This window comes from Diadema antillarum, unplaced genomic scaffold (assembly GCF_040938485.1).
Source record: "Diadema antillarum isolate AM-2024a unplaced genomic scaffold, OU_Dant_1.0 scf00000029, whole genome shotgun sequence".
In the NCBI taxonomy this organism is placed as follows: Eukaryota; Metazoa; Echinodermata; class Echinoidea; order Diadematoida; family Diadematidae; genus Diadema; species Diadema antillarum.
Genome location: NW_027270918.1, coordinates 711176 through 730161, shown reverse-complemented (window position 1 = coordinate 730161; position 18986 = coordinate 711176). Strand labels below are relative to the sequence as shown.

Here is an 18986-nt window from a genome sequence, read left to right as displayed (position 1 = left end):
CTGAAGTTAAGTTTAAGCTTCTAGCATCCTATGACATGATTCCCAACATACCACAATTGCAATGTCGTTGCTGTGTGTTCTGCTTGGAATCATTGCTATATATTATCACACTTACAGTGACTTAACTTACCGGATATAAAGTGAGAAGAGCCATAGATTTGAGAGCGAATAGAAGAGAGTGATATTGTTTTGAGATTTCCCATTTTGGCTGAGGCCAAATATATCATTTTTAGCTGATGGTGGCAATAAGGCGCCACTCCAGAACATGAGCCCTCGACTCCACAAGATTTTGTACAACATTGAATCCTTTTCCAAACTACAAGATATTCTTATTTTCAATAATTTCGATCAAAACATGATACAGTGGATATACATGTACGATTTCTCGATTGAAGTTGTTTTCGTTACCACTTTGGCATTTCAAGACCTTGTGATCAGATTCTTGGACGACGTGAATCTGCACCGATGTGTGTGTGTATGTGTGTATGTGTGTGTAAAATGGCCGTGGACAAAAAGAAAATACATTCATTGCGCGTGTTCTGATTATCTTGATCTCTCGTCTGCTATCGTGTTAATTTGAGTGCTCACTTCTCTTCTTAAGCCTGATCCCTGATAGGCCTACTTGAAGATTTCCGACAGAATGCCCAGGTGGGACAAACCAATAATCAGATTATTACACACAAGATCTGCATTTGGGCTCTGACGAGAATTAAAGGCTAAGTTTGTTTCTCATTTCCAAACTACTGTGGCCGCTAAGTCTAAAATGAACACCACGCATATAGGTAATGAGGCTTTTACAACAACATATAATGCCGAAAGCCTACGTGGGTAGTCTGCAATACATTTTAGATGTATCACCCTGAATTTACGACGCTCTGTCATAATGTCCACCTACAGCTACATACATTACAATGTCACTTTCAAGCATCCACTTCTATCGATCAAGATTAAAGCATGGACCTATACAGGGGTAGGTCCCTGATTATAGCTACAATTATAAGTAGGACATGAGACCAGCTTTTTCTCTTTTAAAATTTATACCCGTTTGTTCAAACTGCTTGTGTCTTTCTTATGACTCAGACATGTCTGTCAATATTTGATTTCTGTGTGAACTGATTTGATGAAGCTGAAGGGCTGAGCTAAGAATAAGATAGCACGATGATCTGCCGATTCTTGGGCAGTACAGTATATCAACGTTGAAAGTTATCTGCCTGTCATTCATGACGACATAAGAGAGAGGACGTGATATCACCCTGTAAAGAAGATTACCTGACAATATTCAGAAAGTAGCTCAATGTTTGAAAATCACATAACAGTACTTGATAGGGAGATAGCTATTCCGGCGTTAAATTAATCACTAGCTTTTCGAGGGTTCCCACAGCGCGTCGCGTACACCTAAACCGAAGCTCTGAAGAGGGTCACGTCACAAGTGATATGACCTGCTCTCATCCAATCAGACATCACGAACGGCAAATATTGAACTTTATACTCAAACAGGTGCCAAGCAAAAACATCACAAGACCACGGAATACAGTTTAACCAGTACCTCGCTATACCCCTCTTTTTTTTTAATGAGATGCGAAGGGCTAGTATCGCTTTTTATCAAGAACCGAAATAAGATTAGGTAGGATAAAAAGACACGCCAACTCAGTCTCGTCCCACTGCTGCTACAAACGGTCCTCGTGTCTGTACATCGGTCTCTCATTTCTCGTCAGGTGAGAAGAGTCTTTCGCCAACATTGGGAAAAAACTTACTCTAGACTTCTTACTCTGAGCTGTAGTCTTTCAGTGACCATCGTTTAACGAAGATTGTTGGCTCGTGTTCTTGTCACGGTTTTGCTTAGTTACACTGGTTATTGTTAGCGATAGATTTGATATTTACATCCTGTTAACCTTCTTTTTTCACTTTTTAAGAGTAGGTCATGTTGAATTGCATTCGATAGATTGATCTTCACATTTCCTATAAGAACTATATTATGATGTATACATTGGACGTCAAGAAGGCTCAGGTTGTACTATGATTTGTGGGTGAATTTAAGAGGATTTTCCTATTATGGACGAATTGAGCTTAATGCTGGTAGAAGAAGAGTCTGTTAGGGTTAAGACTAATATCGCATTTTTTATTTACCGGTACCTCTTTTTTTTTTCCTTCTTCTTCCCCGTCACCAGCCGTCAATCATCCCATCAACCAACAATCATGCCTAACTTCAGCGGAAACTGGGCTCTGGCCAAGCACGATTCCCTCGATGCCGTCCTCGACAAGCTCCAGATCCCCGCCGACAAGCGCCCGCCCGCGCAGATCAGCGGTCTCACCATGAGCATCAAGCAGGATGGCGACAACTTCACCATCAACACCGTGGCCCAGCGCGGCGCCCGCGAGACCACCTTCACCGTGGGCTCCACCTTCGAGACCGAGCTCATGATGGGCACCATGACCCTCAAGGTGAGCCCAAAGCAACTCGACAACCCGATTCGATCCGTGTGGCTGCGGCTGCAATTGTTTGTGGTAGTTGCTCGATGTTGATACTGACTGTGATGTTGGCGATTGCATCGATAAGTTGTACCGATAGTGGTATTAAATTTTCGTGGCGCTGGCTGTGTCGTTGGCCTCGGTTGCGCTGTTGAAGGCTCCAATAACATTGTCTGTATCCCTGCGCTTGTAATGACACCAGAACTTGGTGGTTGTTGCGTTGGAAACAGTATAGCGATCAGGTGCTGGTTGTATTGAGGGTGGTGTTAGCTTTGCTGGGACTTGTGGTGATGGTAGTGTTGAGACCGTTGGTGCCTGTAGTGTTAGGGCTTGTGATGGTTCTGTTGATGTTGGCTGTAATGATATATGCTGGGATTGTTGTGGGAATGGTGGTGTTTGTGCTGAGTTGAAAGTGATGATAGTATCTGGTAGGACTAACTGGTGGTTGCTGTACTAGGGCTTGTGGAACAGGTACTGATATGTGTTGTTGCCGATGTCCGCTGCGTTGTGGCTATAACATTTACGTTGAAGCTTGTTGCCCTGGTGATGATTGCACTTATAGTAAATGCGATGGCGATTGTGTTGCGTTAGTGTCTGTGATACTCGGAGTACAATTTGGCTGAAGGTGCTGGTGGAGCACGAGCTGGTACGAACGGTGGCCCCGATGATTGCGCTGGTGTTGACACCACTGAAAATTATAATAATGAGTGCTATAGTATTGATGCTGGCGCTTGTGCTGTCAGTGATCCTTTAGTGATGATAATTGGTGCTTGATTCGGTTTTATTTGGTATGGTTCCAGGAGTGTTTGTTACGCGTATTGGAACCTTGGCGGCAGTGGCGTATCTAGGGAAAACGGCGCCCGGGGCAAGCGCGAAAATTGCGCCCCTAATTTCTGAAAAAGTGTTCAACCCCAACCCCATCCCGGTAGGGACTTTAAACAAAGTCCACATGATATGCTTTTTCAAGCACTTTAAAGGGGTCTTTTGAGGGTGATTTAAATGTAATGAATTTTGATAAATTTTGGCGAGCGAGCGCAGCGAGCGGGCCGAAAATTTTGGTATTTCAGCTTACAAAACATGGAGTTCTTGTCATTTTTTGCTAATCAAATCTTACAATTCCAATCAAGATGTAGTGACGGCCTTATAGATAACGATTTATACCAACAAACTGCATAAGGAATTTCAAAAGTAACCTAAATTAGTACGCGCGAGTTAGCCGAAATTTGTATATTTCCACGTCATCATCACGTTTTGTTCTTATCTCTTTTTTCTTTTTTTTTTCTATTGATAAATTTTGGCGAGCGAGCGCAGCGAGCGAGCCGGAAATTTTTGTATTTCAGCTTACAAAACATGGAATTCTTGTCATTTTTTGCTTATCAAATCTTACAATTCTAATCAAGATATAGTTCCGACCTTATAGATAACGATTTATACCAACTGAGGACTTACAATACTAGTACATGTACTCTGAATTAGTACGAGCGAGTGAGCCGAAATTTGCATATTTCCGCGTCATCATTACGTTTTGTTCTTATCTTTTTTGATTCGGTTTTTTTTCGCGCCCCCCCCCCCCCATATTTTCGAAACCGTTGGCGTCCTCTCTTGATCCAATCGGCGATCGCTTCAGAACGAAAGAAATTGCAGCCGCTGCTCCGTGTAACATTTTTCTGCTTGATATAAAATGACATGTGTGAACACAATAGACATTGTCATTTTGTGCGCGTCATCGTCACGTTTTGTTCTTATCTTCTTCTTTTCTTCTTTTTTTTTGGATAAATTTTGGCGAGCGAGCGCAGCGAGCGAGCCGAAAATTTTTGTATTTCAGCTTACAAAACATTGAATTCTTGTCATTTTTTGCTTATTTAATCTTACAATCCTAATCAAGATAATAGTGACGGCCTTATATAGATAACGATTTATACCAACAAACTGTGGATTTGAAAAAAAATACTCTAAATTGTACGAGCGAGTGAGCCGAAATTTGCACATTTCCTCGTCATCATTACGTTTTGTTCTTATCTTGCTTGATTTTTTTGCGCCCCCTTCCCCCCCCCCCCCGTATGTTCGACACCGTTGGCGCATTCTTTTGATCCAATTGGCGATCGCTTCAGAACGAAAGAAATTGTAGCCGCTGCTCCGTGAAACATTTTGCTTGCTAAGTATAAAATGACTGGTGTGTGAACACAATAGACATTGTCATTTTGTCCGCGTCATCATCACGTTTTGTTCTTACCTTCTTTATTTATATAAATTTTGGCGAGCGAACGCAGCGAGCGAGCCGAAAATTTTTGTATTTCAGCGGACAGAACATGGAATTCTTGTGTGAACACAATAAACATTGTCATTTTGTACGCGTCATCATCATGTTTTGTTTTTATCTTGTTTGATTTGGTTTTCTGCCCCCCCCCCCCCCCCCCATTCTCCCTCCCCCCTTTCCGGGCGAGTTTTTTTTTTTTCTTCTTCTTCTTCTTCTTCTTTTCTTTTTTCTTTTTTCTTCTTCTTCGTTTTTTTCTTCTTTTTCTTCTTCTTTTTTTTTTCGTTTTTTTTTTCGTTTTTTGCGCCCCCAAGGAGTGGCGCCCGGGGCACGTGCCCCCCTTGCCCCCCCCCCCCCCCTAGATACGCCACTGCTTGGCGGTGTGGTGAGAAAGTCGGGCTGACTGTATGATTGTATTAGAATTTCTCGGGCTTATTACTCTGCAGCATGGCACGAAACACTCATATAAATGTCAGTCAACATTTATATGTGCTCATCCCGTTGTACGCAATCTTTCACGTCATGCATTGACACGCATCTCACTGATTAACTTCATCAAACTGGTCTGCATCAAACAGATTTAATAATTTGAGTCATACAATACTTAGCTGTTTTTCCAGGAAGCTATCAGGATAATTATACATCTTAACCGATGGTACTATTTCATGATAATGAAGATATTTGTGAGGCCTTCCTTTATTCTGTCTAAATTTTGATTCTATGTTTGCTCTTCTCTAGGTGAGCGCAGCATGGGATGGCGACCGCCTGGTTCTCACCGGCGAGAAGGGCGCCAAGCTCAGCCGTGAGCTCGTGGGCGACCAGCTCGTCTCCACCGTTGACGTCCACGGCACCGTGGCCAAGTTCTACTTCAACAAGGCGTAAATCGTCGTCGTTGGATTGGAGCGAGGAACATCCACAAAGACTCTTTAGATTATCATCGTCGAAAAAAAAAAATCTCACACTCCGGTTAGATCGACATTATAGCACCGACACTGTAGTTGCTCTGTCTGGCATGTGCTCTTATTGCCAGTCACTGATCCACTTTATAGATCTGGCAGTTGTCTCCACTTCATGTGAGACCATCATCGATCAAAGTGAACGAGTGTCTGCAAAATTGGTTGATTTTTCAAGTTTTGATACTTCTAGCGCCAGCGCCGTCTATCATCATCATCAGCATCAAAAAACCCACGTGACCGAATGACATGGACCGTTTGTAAATAGATATAGAAATAAATTTTGCTCGTTAAAACAACGAGTTTCATATAATCACAACAAAAAGAGTGATTTTATTTCCTTTCATCTGTCATTGAAATACTAAAACTTCCTATGCATATATATATATACATATATATATATAATATGTATATATATAGGCCTATAGATATATATATATACGTATATATGCGTGTGTGTGTGTGTGTGTGTGTGTGTGCGTGTGTATACTTTCTAAAAAAATCGAGTGAAAATATTCACTCTTAAAGGAGTGAATACAAAAAAGAGTGCATTTTGAGTGAAAATGAACATTTTCTCTCACAATTCACTCCAATTTCACTCTAAATTCACCCTCTTTTGTATTCACTCCTTTAAGAGTGAATATTTTCACTCAATTTTTTTAGAGAGTATATACATATATATATATATATATATATATATATATATATAAGTAAACGAATCAGTAGAAAAAGAACGCCGTAAAAAATAATCAATCCTAGATCTTGAAGATCTTAAAAACGGAGCATAGCTCTCAAATACTGAAAGGTAAGGTCACACTCTTCATCAGTGCCCATGGTGTGACAAAAGATCTTAATCAAACCCGTTTCTGAAACAGACATGAAAACACGTCTGATCATGGGCAGACGGATTTTGAAACTCACCTTTCAAAGAAGTCACTGCGCTAAACAGATGGAGGTAGCGCACAGTGTCCATAGTGACGCATCCAATGACGCGTAGTCATGACTGCAAGATGACATGGCAAATCTCCGGCTCCAAAACAGTGAATCTGAAAAGGGCCTCATCGCCAACAGTCGGAAGAGTAGCAGAAAATGTACACAGTACAGAAACGTAATAAGAAAATTGGTCTGCTCGGCATCTTGAAGATAATAAGTAAACGAATCAGTAGAAAAAGAACGCCGTAAAAAATAATAATCAATCCTAGATCTTGAAGATCTTAAAAACGGAGCATAGCTCTCAAATACTGAAAGGTAAGGTCACACTCTTCATCAGTGCCCATGGTGTGACAAAAGATCTTAATCAAACCCGTTTCTGAAACAGACATGAAAACACGTCTGATCATGGGCAGACGGATTTTGAAACTCACCTTTCAAAGAAGTCACTGCGCTAAACAGATGGAGGTAGCGCACAGTGTCCATAGTGACGCATCCAATGACGCGTAGTCATGACTGCAAGATGACATGGCAAATCTCCGGCTCCAAAACAGTGAATCTGAAAAGGGCCTCATCGCCAACAGTCGGAAGAGTAGCAGAAAATGTACACAGTACAGAAACGTAATAAGAAAATTGGTCTGCTCGGCATCTTGAAGATAATAAGTAAACGAATCAGTAGAAAAAGAACGCCGTAAAAAATAATAATCAATCCTAGATCTTGAAGATCTTAAAAACGGAGCATAGCTCTCAAATACTGAAAGGTAAGGTCACACTCTTCATCAGTGCCCATGGTGTGACAAAAGATCTTAATCAAACCCGTTTCTGAAACAGACATGAAAACACGTCTGATCATGGGCAGACGGATTTTGAAACTCACCTTTCAAAGAAGTCACTGCGCTAAACAGATGGAGGTAGCGCACAGTGTCCATAGTGACGCATCCAATGACGCGTAGTCATGACTGCAAGATGACATGGCAAATCTCCGGCTCCAAAACAGTGAATCTGAAAAGGGCCTCATCGCCAACAGTCGGAAGAGTAGCAGAAAATGGACACAGTACAGAAACGTAATAAGAAAATTGGTCTGCTCGGCATCTTGAAGATAATAAGTAAACGAATCAGTAGAAAAAGAACGCCGTAAAAAATAATAATCAATCCTAGATCTTGAAGATCTTAAAAACGGAGCATAGCTCTCAAATACTGAAAGGTAAGGTCACACTCTTCATCAGTGCCCATGGTGTGACAAAAGATCTTAATCAAACCCGTTTCTGAAACAGACATGAAAACACGTCTGATCATGGGCAGACGGATTTTGAAACTCACCTTTCAAAGAAGTCACTGCGCTAAACAGATGGAGGTAGCGCACAGTGTCCATAGTGACGCATCCAATGACGCGTAGTCATGACTGCAAGATGACATGGCAAATCTCCGGCTCCAAAACAGTGAATCTGAAAAGGGCCTCATCGCCAACAGTCGGAAGAGTAGCAGAAAATGGACACTGTGCGCTACCTCCATCTGTTTAGAAAGGTGAGTTTCAAAATCCGTCTGCCCATGATCAGACGTGTTTTCATGTCTGTTTCAGAAACGGGTTTGATTAAGATCTTTTGTCACACCATGGGCACTGATGAAGAGTGTGACCTTACCTTTCAGTATTTGAGAGCTATGCTCCGTTTTTAAGATCTTCAAGATCTAGGATTGATTATTATTTTTTACGGCGTTCTTTTTCTACTGATTCGTTTACTTATTATCTTCAAGATGCCGAGCAGACCAATTTTCTTATTACGTTTCTGTACTGTGTACATTTTCTGCTACTCTTCCGACTGTTGGCGATGAGGCCCTTTTCAGATTCACTGTTTTGGAGCCGGAGATTTGCCATGTCATCTTGCAGTCATGACTACGCGTCATTGGATGCGTCACTATGGACACTGTGCGCTACCTCCATCTGTTTAGCGCAGTGACTTCTTTGAAAGGTGAGTTTCAAAATCCGTCTGCCCATGATCAGACGTGTTTTCATGTCTGTTTCAGAAACGGGTTTGATTAAGATCTTTTGTCACACCATGGGCACTGATGAAGAGTGTGACCTTACCTTTCAGTATTTGAGAGCTATGCTCCGTTTTTAAGATCTTCAAGATCTAGGATTGATTATTATTTTTTACGGCGTTCTTTTTCTACTGATTCGTTTACTTATTATCTTCAAGATGCCGAGCAGACCAATTTTCTTTGTGGAATATATATATATATATATATATACACACATAATTATATATTATGTCAGTTGTCCACTTTGTCGTCATTGTGCAGTAAGGACAATCAATAAGAAAGTGGTATACCCCTCGGAAAGATATCACACAGTGGCAAGATTATTGGCCTAATTGCTAATTGCAGTCAAAACAATAAAGCGTTGATAAATGCTGCACTTCAACATCAGCTTGATACAGTTTGCCATTCCTTGATATTTTTTTCCATTTTGCGTATAATCAGGTACAATCTATACCTATAACCATGTCCTCAAAATCACATGAAGACAGCACAGCGCATTATCTTTTTTTTTTTTGATAGATACGCGTATGACACCACGGCTTGTTTGGTTTCATTTGATATTACAGTATCTATTTACAAAATACATATGCATAAATTGTGTTGTTAGGTTCTTAGGTTTCGTAGGTTTCATAAATGTATATGATAGACGGGAAGAGGAAGGGAGAAATTGAGAGGAAGAATTAGAAGAGGGGTAGTCTACATCATGATAGCTAAATGTATACAAATTCAGTAATCCTGAGGCCAGGTGAATGTTTGATCCATTTCGTGTTTATCCAAATCACGCCTCAATACGTGAGACAGTGTTCTCAGCAACATAGCCTCAAATCACAGTGCAAGCTCAATATGAGGGTATACAATACGTACATGTATAGGAACACGTGCTTTGATATACAAAACAACACTGGAATGCATGGGGGCAAGTATTGTCGACACAGAATACAGAAATCAATCACACATGTTTTGACGTGGAACCAGATGGAGGGAATTGAACAGCATAATTATTTACATCAGCTGTCGCATCTGCATGATGCAAGCCTGGCGGAATCAGACTCTCGTATTATGTGTATGCGTGAAATAATCTACGTATGAAATGAGTAGGTCTGTGCAGGGAGGTGACCTCCCTGGTCTGTGTATGTGTATGTGTATGAACGTTAGAGTTGTTAAAAAGGAATGGTGAATAAGTCAGTACACAGTTACAATCTGAGCACTTAAAGGTCATTGCAGAACTTCTTTAGTAATAGACCTTTATTTGAGTCATTGAAAAACTGGATAGGGCTTCACGAAAACTACATTATTATTATATAATTTTATTCAGGTATGAATGAACTAGATGCACATCGGAATGTATAAACAGATGAACGTGTCTTCTTTTTTTTTACAAACTTAGCCAAAGGCATTCATTCTTCTATTAAAAAAAATAATAATCCATGTTTTGAAAAGTCTGTGCATGGTGCAGACTCGGGTTTTTGTAAACAACTGAGAACTGGCTTGGAGAGATTTTCAATTCAATTCAATTCATTTTATTTCCATACTTCTCATTTATGGACATTATAACAGAAATCAAACAAGTTATTTCAACTTGTAAACAATGTGCAAAACACAACAATATACATGGTGATAACACAGTAATCATATGTAATAACTGGTCAAATTCGAAATCGAGATGGGGTTGATCAAAGAAAAGTATGGTGGGACCTACATGAAAGCAAGCTTGTTTGGCTGTAAGCCCCGAGTAATCAGTGTTTGTGAAAAAGAAACGGAGAACGGATAGTAGATAAGACCAGATGATGTAAGAGTGCCAAATAAGAAAAAAAAAAAACTAAAATGTGAACTATTACTGTGACCGAGCTATCATTGGTTTCAGGAGTACAACATGATTTGCATAATCATAAAGCCTACTTTGGTATATACACTATAAACTGTTGTATAGTGGCCCTGAAGTACGTTCGACAACAGGCCATGTGCGCCGTGAATTTTGCGACCAGGTCGCGAATTTGGAATTTGGGTCGCGATTTGGGACGCCAAGTTCGTGACCCGGGACACAAACTTGACGACCGGGGACACGAACTTGGCGACCGGGGACACGAATTTGGCGACCGGGGACGCAAAATTCGCGTCCTGTGGTCACGTCACTTTGGGTCGCGAATTTCGCGATCCAAAATCTCGAAATTCGCGACCCAAAGTCGCGAAGTTTGCGACCACAGGACACGAATTTTGCGTCCCCGGTCGCCAAGTTCGTGTCCCGGGTCATGAAATTCGCGTCCCGAGTCACGAACTTGGCGTCCCAAATCGCGAATTTCGCGACCTGGACGCAAAATTCACTGCGCACATGACCTGTTGTCGAGCGTACTTCACGGCCACCATAAGAATGAGATGGGGGAACTGGGGAATGGGGAGAAAGGAGGGAGGAACAAGAGAGATAGAGGGAGGGAAGGGGGAACAGAGGGAGAGAAGGAGAGAAAAGGACGGGAAGAATTTTAGAGCACAGCGGTTTACATTGTCGTTTTTGTAATAAGTGATGCATATCGGTGGGGGCGCTGTGGCATAGGAGGATAAGACTCCCGACTACCGATGGGAGGACCCGAGTTCGGATCCCGCCCAGTGCTTGAACGTCCTTTGGCAAGATGTTTTTACCCACTGTGTCCCTCTCGACCTAGGTGTATAAATGGGTACCTGGCAACGCTAGGGTAATAATGATGGCACAGCCCTCTGGTAGAGCAGTGGCAACACTGAAGAGGCTACCCTAGGTAAATAAGAACTTATCATCATCATTATTACCCGGTGACATTTTACTCGGTATAAGTACACATCATCCTTATTTGTAAAGTACAGTGCACTCCAAATATGACGAACACATGTTGCAACGAAATTTCGTCACAACGAAATACACATTCAGATCCAAAAATTATTATTAACATAAACGCTTTATAATTTGTTCGACTCCAATGAAATTTCGATATACCGAAAGAAGACTGTCGGTCTCCAAGTCACCTGTATATTAACTATGTTGAGTATAGTGTGTTTTCGTGCTTGTATCGTGCGTGTGTGACTCTGCATCATGTGCACTGTATACATGGAAGAAAAAGAGTAGAGGGAGGAGACGAATACGAGGTGTGCCGATGATCATTGAATGGATTTTACACCTGCTTCTCCTACAAAACTACAGATTTAGACGAAACAAGCCGACTCCATGGATTGAATTCTTTTGAAAAATTGACACAACCGATTCAAATGATTTTATGCTTTAAAACTATATGCCTTATGTAGCATCAAACACATTCTCTTGTGAAGGCATTCAAACCAAAATGTTATTAACGTCAAGTGCACACTGGTTGCCGAATTTTGTCGCAACGGTATAAGATTCCAATAACATCGACGAAACCGGAACGAATTCGATCCATCAGCTGCAAGATAATCGTGCTTTTTCCGTTTATTTTAGCACATTCATCAGAAAGTAACCACTGAGAATATGATATGAATACCAGTATTATCGATTCTTTACACAGCGTCATTACTATTCTGCAGACATAGACAAATACTGTATAACCACTTACCAGAACTGCCCTGTCCGTACAGATCCAGGCCGCTAACGACACTCACCGAGGCATGTTGACGAATAATTCTGTAGAGGGCGTCTTTGAGCTAAATGATGCTCTGCAATGGTGCAGCTACAGTTGTTAGGACCGACTCTCACTTAATCAACGAATACTATGCCTCATGTTAAAATGCCCAAATCTTCACATTAATGACTGATATCACAAGAGTGTCAAGCAGACGTTTGGCAGGACGAAAGATATTATTTAAAAAATGATGGACCCATTGAATAGTTGTGTAACTTTGTCTTACTTGACAAGTTATCAAGAAAACATGTTTAAAATTATGATGCACCAGAAATATTTTTGAAGTGAAAAAAAAAGAAAACATATTTAGAATTATGATGCATCAGAATCTTGTTGAAGTGGACTCCTTGAGCTCTGTCTGCAGAGTGCTGGAATAAAAAAAAATAATAATCGAGACAATAATGCCAGAGATTGACGAGAAGAAAAAAGGCAGAACTAGTTCCATTGCAGAGAAGTAAAAATTCATATAAAATTTCGGTTAAGACGTCGTGTTTACCAGGATCATCAATTTCCATAGATTTTTATGCAGCCTGTCCTTATTACGTTGAGGATATGGAGTAGCTTACCCCTCTTTCTTGATAGGCTATAACAAAAGCATAAGTTCACCTTTGATATTCATTGCCGATTTTACACCGAATCGTTTGTAACGGGTTTGTAGATATGTAAATGTCAAACTTATCAATTCACTCACTACATGAATACCTACGTACATTGTGATAAAATATGCAATTACTCTGTATCAAGCGTACATTAGGTGCGATAAAAGTCAATAAACAAATTACCACGTACATAACGAACACAGCAGGGAGGTGTTAGAAACACAGTAAAATCAGGGAGGTGCAGTCCTCCCTGGTATGACCGGTGGCCTTAGAACTGCTGACCGACAATAAAGTTAAACTCTTCGATAGATGGCGCTGTTTCAATAAGCACCCTGGCGCGCTGGATGGCATCGACCGAGGTATTCCAATAGGTCTGTCAAACCAGGGAGGTGAGACCAGGGAGGTGAGATGAAAACCAAGTGAAGGCATATTGTGCCGTTGGTATTCTACTATCATTTTCTGCCAATTTATACTTCTGATATCATCATTGAAGAATAACTTATTTGACTTTCACATACCAGTGAAGAAAAGACGAAGCTAATTATTACATTATTTTTCCCATTCAGGTCAGCAAGAAGATGGAATAAAAGAGAAGAAAAGGAAAATACTCGGACCTTAAAGGGACTGTACAGTAGTGTTTACTGGTTGAGGTGGGGATTCAGGTTTATAACATTCCTAAGTGAGATAATGAGAAATCTCCTATGAAATATGAAAGAGCAGGTAATTCTAAGAAGGATTCAAAGTTTATTTGATGTAATATGTTTTCAAATGACTGATATATCCAAAACAGTGACAATAGTAAAAGGCGACAGGCCACTCCTTTTTTTTTTAGGATCTCGTTATTTCAGTTTGTGTTTGGATATCTCAGCCATTTCAAAACCGATTTTCACCAAATAAACTTTTGTACCCCTTAGATTGCATGCTCTTTGACATCTCATAGAGTGGTTTCTGGATATCTCGCAAAACGTTAAAAGCTAAATCCTCACCTCGACCAGAACTGTACAGTTCCTATTAATAAACATCAGCCTCAGGGTTCTCCGTGATGAGTAGACACTCAGCTATACTTGGCGCAAATTTCACCTGACATTACTGTAAGTCACCAATTTCTTACACAATATGAGAGCTTACTGACTTGATACAGTACATTGACAGGACCCCCACTCCAGCTCATGATTAAATTCCATGCGCACCGAGTCCAGGGTTTAAAATTGAATATACAGCTCCATTATTCCCAAGGTTCGTTATTCCGAAGGTGCTTTAGTCCGAAGGTTCGTTATTCTGAAGGTTCGTTATTCCGAAGATTCGTTATTCCGAAAATAATCCGAAAATGTGATGAGGTTTGCTATTCCGAAGGTTCATTAATCCGAAAATGAAATAAGATTCGTTATTCCGAAGGTTCATTAATATGAACATGAAATAAAGCTATTTATTCCAAAGGTTCGTTACCGACCCTACATCATTTCGGATAAACGAGCCTTCGGAATAGCAAAACCTATTTCATTTTCGGATTAAGAACCTTCGGAATAACGAACCTTCGGAATAAAGCCACAAATGTTCGGATAAACGAACCCTCAAAGTTTTTCATTTTCGAATTAACAAACCTCTAGGTATAGGGTATTTGTGTGTTTCGGATTAACGAATAGCACCCTTAAAATCACTGCTAACTGCATGGGGGTGGGGGCTTTGGGATAATTATCAGTCTCGAAAAATTAATTTTGAAATTCACAGATGATATGATACTCTTGTTTAATGTTTTATTTATTCATTGTTCATGAAATAGGTCCTATGACAGCTTGACTCCTGACTAAATTCATTATTTTCTTATCAAGATGAGTTTTCAGGAATCCACAAGTCTACATGAGTTACAGTAAGCAGAAATTGAATAGCATCCGCATTTGCACAAAATTCATATTATTTGAGACTCGATCGCTTCAAGCAATGATGACCTAATGATAACGATGAACATAGGGTACCTAATGATGATAATTATGACATTCAATGAGAATAATATCATAATGATGATAACAGTAATACATACGTAATAGGCCTAATCAAAAATGATAATGATGATGATGATTGAATTGATGAGGATGATGATGATGATAACAATAATAATAATAGCAATAATAGTAATAATAATGAAAATATTAAGTTCATGTATACTAGCAATAAGGGCTACCGTTTTTGTTTTGTTTTGTTTCTTTGTTGTCTTTTTTTTTGGTGGCGCACATGGCTGTATGCATGCAGGTAACGGTATACAATTGAATGTTTATGAGTGCAATGGACAGAATATTTCATGAGGTGAATGGATCAACCAGTTCATTTTTCACCGAATGAAATATTCTGTCCATTGCACGAATGAAAAACATTTATTATTTGTTTTATATAACGCCTGAAAGAGATCTTTGTTCTTTCATGTTTTACTTTTAGAAACAATATAGTGAATCTGAGATCGCGGGAGTGCTCATTTAGCGCCTTTGATACGCTAGGTAGCGCGCTGTCGCATAATAAATGAGTTACATAAATAAGTTACTCACGAGTAATAGTAATGATCTACTAGGATCATTGTTATGGATTCAGATGTAATATCTCTTTTTCATTCATTTTGAAGCTGGAAATAGTCTTATCCCTGCATATCAATAAAGTATGTCATTCTACATTTCAGACCCCGAAACAGCAAGAGTCATACCAGTAATCATTTGAGTAGTCCGAGATTTACACCATGTACTAGTATTTTTATGTCTATAAAAACAACGAAAATGTCAACAATGTTTGCAACGCCTTTGTAAAGGGCGCTACCTTCCGACTAAAAATCGACATGAAGCGCGAATTTGTAAACAAGGCTTGTCGTATGTATGCGATGCGCGATGTAGCATGCTTCCGCTGTGTGTGATAATGTGTGGGGTGTGTACTATGTGAGAGTGTGTGTATGTGACTGTCGAGTACGATCTCCGTCGCACGCGCGGTTTATTTTCTACAGGCAGTTGTTTTCACAGCGAGCGCTTCTGTCGCAGCGTCGCTGATCGCCTATTGTGCCGGTGAAGATGCGGTGAGGATGATCCATAAAAACTCGCTAGCCGCATTATCCATCAGTACATCTCAGGCTCGTCATCAGCGTGGAGTGTTTTGCATTTCATCGTGATGATTTGAGATGATGTTATAGCCGTAAATGATTTATTGTATTTATTCAGTTGCAAGAGGACTATCATTTTTCCTTTCATATTCATTTTTAGGATCATACCGTTTTGACTCATCATTCTGTACACGCAAGGAAGCTATTTCCGAGAAAACCGGTGAGTTCAATTTCTTATAGAATTTGTACATGGTCGTATGATACGATATGCTCTTGTTGTCTTCCGAATGTTATTGCCCTGTCCTAAAATTGTGATCTTGCAATCGCTACACGTTTTCCGTTCGATTTCTCTTTAATTTTTCCATACTGTAAAAGTATTATCTATATATTTGTGTAGTATTTTCCTGTCACCCAGTTATTTTAGGCCTATATAAGGCCAAGTAAAAAAAGAAAGTAGTTTCTCGTCCGGGTTTTTTGAGCAAGGCGATGAGGGAGGTCCTTACTATTTGATATCGTACTATTTTTTCGAGGATTGTCAAAATGAAAGTAATATGTGTTTCTCGTCCGGTAATTCTGAGAAAGGTAACGAGAGAGGGCTTTACTATGTTCTATATCCAATTTATGAAATGAAATATCACTCTGGTATCTGTGTTATGAGAGACCAGGTCCCAAGTGTATGTCTTGCCTGCACTCTGTGCATTTTCAAACAAATAGATATAATATGTACTATACTTGAAATGAAACTTCATGCATGCAGAAATACATTTGCTTTTTCTTTCCACTACAGATGTCAAGGGAAAATGACAATCTTAATACTGGTATTTAGTGTTGTAATGGCATTTCTGATACCAGTGTACTTGCAATTCTGATGTATTGTGCTATTAATTGAAACAGGTATAAAACATTCTATCAACAAATGTACGACTGAAATAAATTCCATGATATTCAAAACATTGCTTTATTTATCATTGGTGTTTGTGACTTTTTGTGTCCAAACAGCTGGTATGCATCTGCATCTCTTCACAGCACAATATGTAGCACATTCAACTGGAAACTGGCTGGTACAATTGCAGATGGATGTCAAAATGATACTGATATGGCATTATGGCATTAAACATTTAAAGATGTTTCTTCATGTTCTAAAATACATTTGATAATCACTCATCATTTGGATGATGAATGATTGTATCACACTACAGGTGATACGACTCACGGCCGTGCCCGTGAATTTACATCGTAAAGAAAAGTATCCCGCAGAAATACGAGACAAACGAGAATCTGTGGAAAAGTTATTTATTTTGTAGATACACCCATTTAATAATTCTACATTTGCTGGAAAAGCGCATTCATTTTCTCTTCAAAATAGAACAATACATCGCCGTCAGATGCAACGTTACAGAGCAGTGTTTGGGCCTCTACACATTCGAATGTGTTCCTGCGTGCGTGCAGGCAGCTGACAGACCAGAGTCCCGTTGCATAAAACTTTTTTAGCAACCTTAAAAACTTCAGGTTGGGATTTGCCCAACCTGAAGTTTTTAAGGTTGCTAACCTAAGAAGGTAAAATCCGTTGCATAAAAACTCTGGTTGGGCCCTGTTGCATAAAACCCTTACCGCTGGACTTACCGCTCCTTTCTAGTGGTAAGTCTTCAAATTAGCGGTAAATTTTGTAATCCTTGATGCTGATTGGCTGTGACGCCTAATTTTGACGGTAGTTATCATTGAAATTCAACGGTAAGTTTTATGCAACGGGCCCCCGGGGGCGTTTTTTTTTTAAGACGGCACAGATTGGGGCATGGCGCGTGTTAAACCTATGGGAAAAACGTTGGGTTAGGGTTTTTGGTTATGGTTAGGGTTAGGGTTAGGGTTAGGGTTACGGTTGGGGTTAGGGTTAGGGTTAGGGTTAGGGTTTGATGGTTAGGGTTTGATGGTTAGGGTTAGGGTTAGGTTTAGGGATAGGGTCCCCGATAGATTTTTAGTTTCCCCAATCTGTGCCGTCTAAAAAAAAAACACGCCCCCCGGGGGATGGGGACCCCGACAGCTAGCTACAGACACGCATACGCGGCCGGCACGGCCACTGCACTGGCATCGTACCTTCCGACACTGCACACACATGCACATAGTCACAATGACATGAAAATGTATACATACAAACTCGATACAATCCTCACAAGCATTTGTACAGTACAATTAATCCGCTTAAAATATGAGAAACTGGGAAAAATACGAACAATGCGCGAAATGTGCGTGGAATATCAGCGATTGTTCGCCAAAAAATGTTGCCGCTATCGCGTTCACGACGTACCGAGTGCGCTGTACATCACAGCCCAGGCCCGCGCGCCCATCCAACTACAGTTCGACTGCTTTGTGGGTCATTCCTTCTTGCCGAGCTCGCAGTGTGAAATGCATGCGTTATTACATACGCACTACAGAAGCTACAGCTGTACTCCAGCTAAGTAGAGGACGCAAGGCGTAATTAGAAATGAGACATCACGATTGGTAGGTGAATTGTCGATTTTTTTTTTTCGGCGGCCGAAAAAATAGTAAATATCAAAATAGTCGATGCGGCAACTGAAAATCGATGCGGGCGGGGAGCGGGCTTGGACGAGAATTATGAATTTCTTGGTATTTTCAGCGCCATTTTGAAAATAGTAAATAGTAAAAAAATCGATGCGGCGGCCAAAATCGATGCGCGCGAGGACGAGAAACTGGTTTCTTTTTTTACTTGGCCTAAGAGGCAGTTATCAGGACAAATGAAATATTTGGAAGTGAACAAATTTGCTCACACACTTTACAATTACAGTTCAAATCAGCAGCAAACTAGCAACATTCTAAATTCATTAAGGGGGTCTAATTTTGAAGTGTTTTTTCTGTATCTGTGTTTTGTTTCATCAGTAGGTCCCATGTGAATATTTACAGTGATATAACAATTAAGATTTAATTTGAATGGGCTAAAACTCCCAACAGTTTGAGATTACTGCATAGTGCATTTGTTTTGTGTACCCAGGGAGGAAACCTCCCCCTTTATCATTTTACTATGTGTGCACTATCATC

At 40.2% G+C, this 18986-nt stretch overlaps 2 protein-coding genes across 2 annotated transcripts in view; both read left to right on the top strand.

The window, feature by feature from the left end:
- Positions 1–1576: 1576 nt before the first annotated feature.
- Positions 1577–5942, top strand: LOC139737784 (fatty acid-binding protein, intestinal-like). The gene is made up of 3 exons (XM_071648462.1): positions 1577–1715; positions 2169–2442; positions 5462–5942. Exons 2-3 carry the CDS (start codon positions 2197–2199, stop codon positions 5603–5605), a joined length of 390 nt encoding a protein of 129 aa, XP_071504563.1. The 5' UTR covers positions 1577–1715; positions 2169–2196; the 3' UTR covers positions 5606–5942.
- Positions 5943–16058: 10116 nt separating this feature from the next.
- Positions 16059–18986, top strand: part of LOC139739448 (nesprin-1-like) — a 104835-nt gene continuing 101907 nt past the window's right edge. Inside the window, exon 1 of the mRNA XM_071650061.1 lies at positions 16059–16155. The gene's annotated coding sequence lies outside the window, so the exon portion shown is untranslated. The remainder of the gene's footprint in view (positions 16156–18986) is intronic.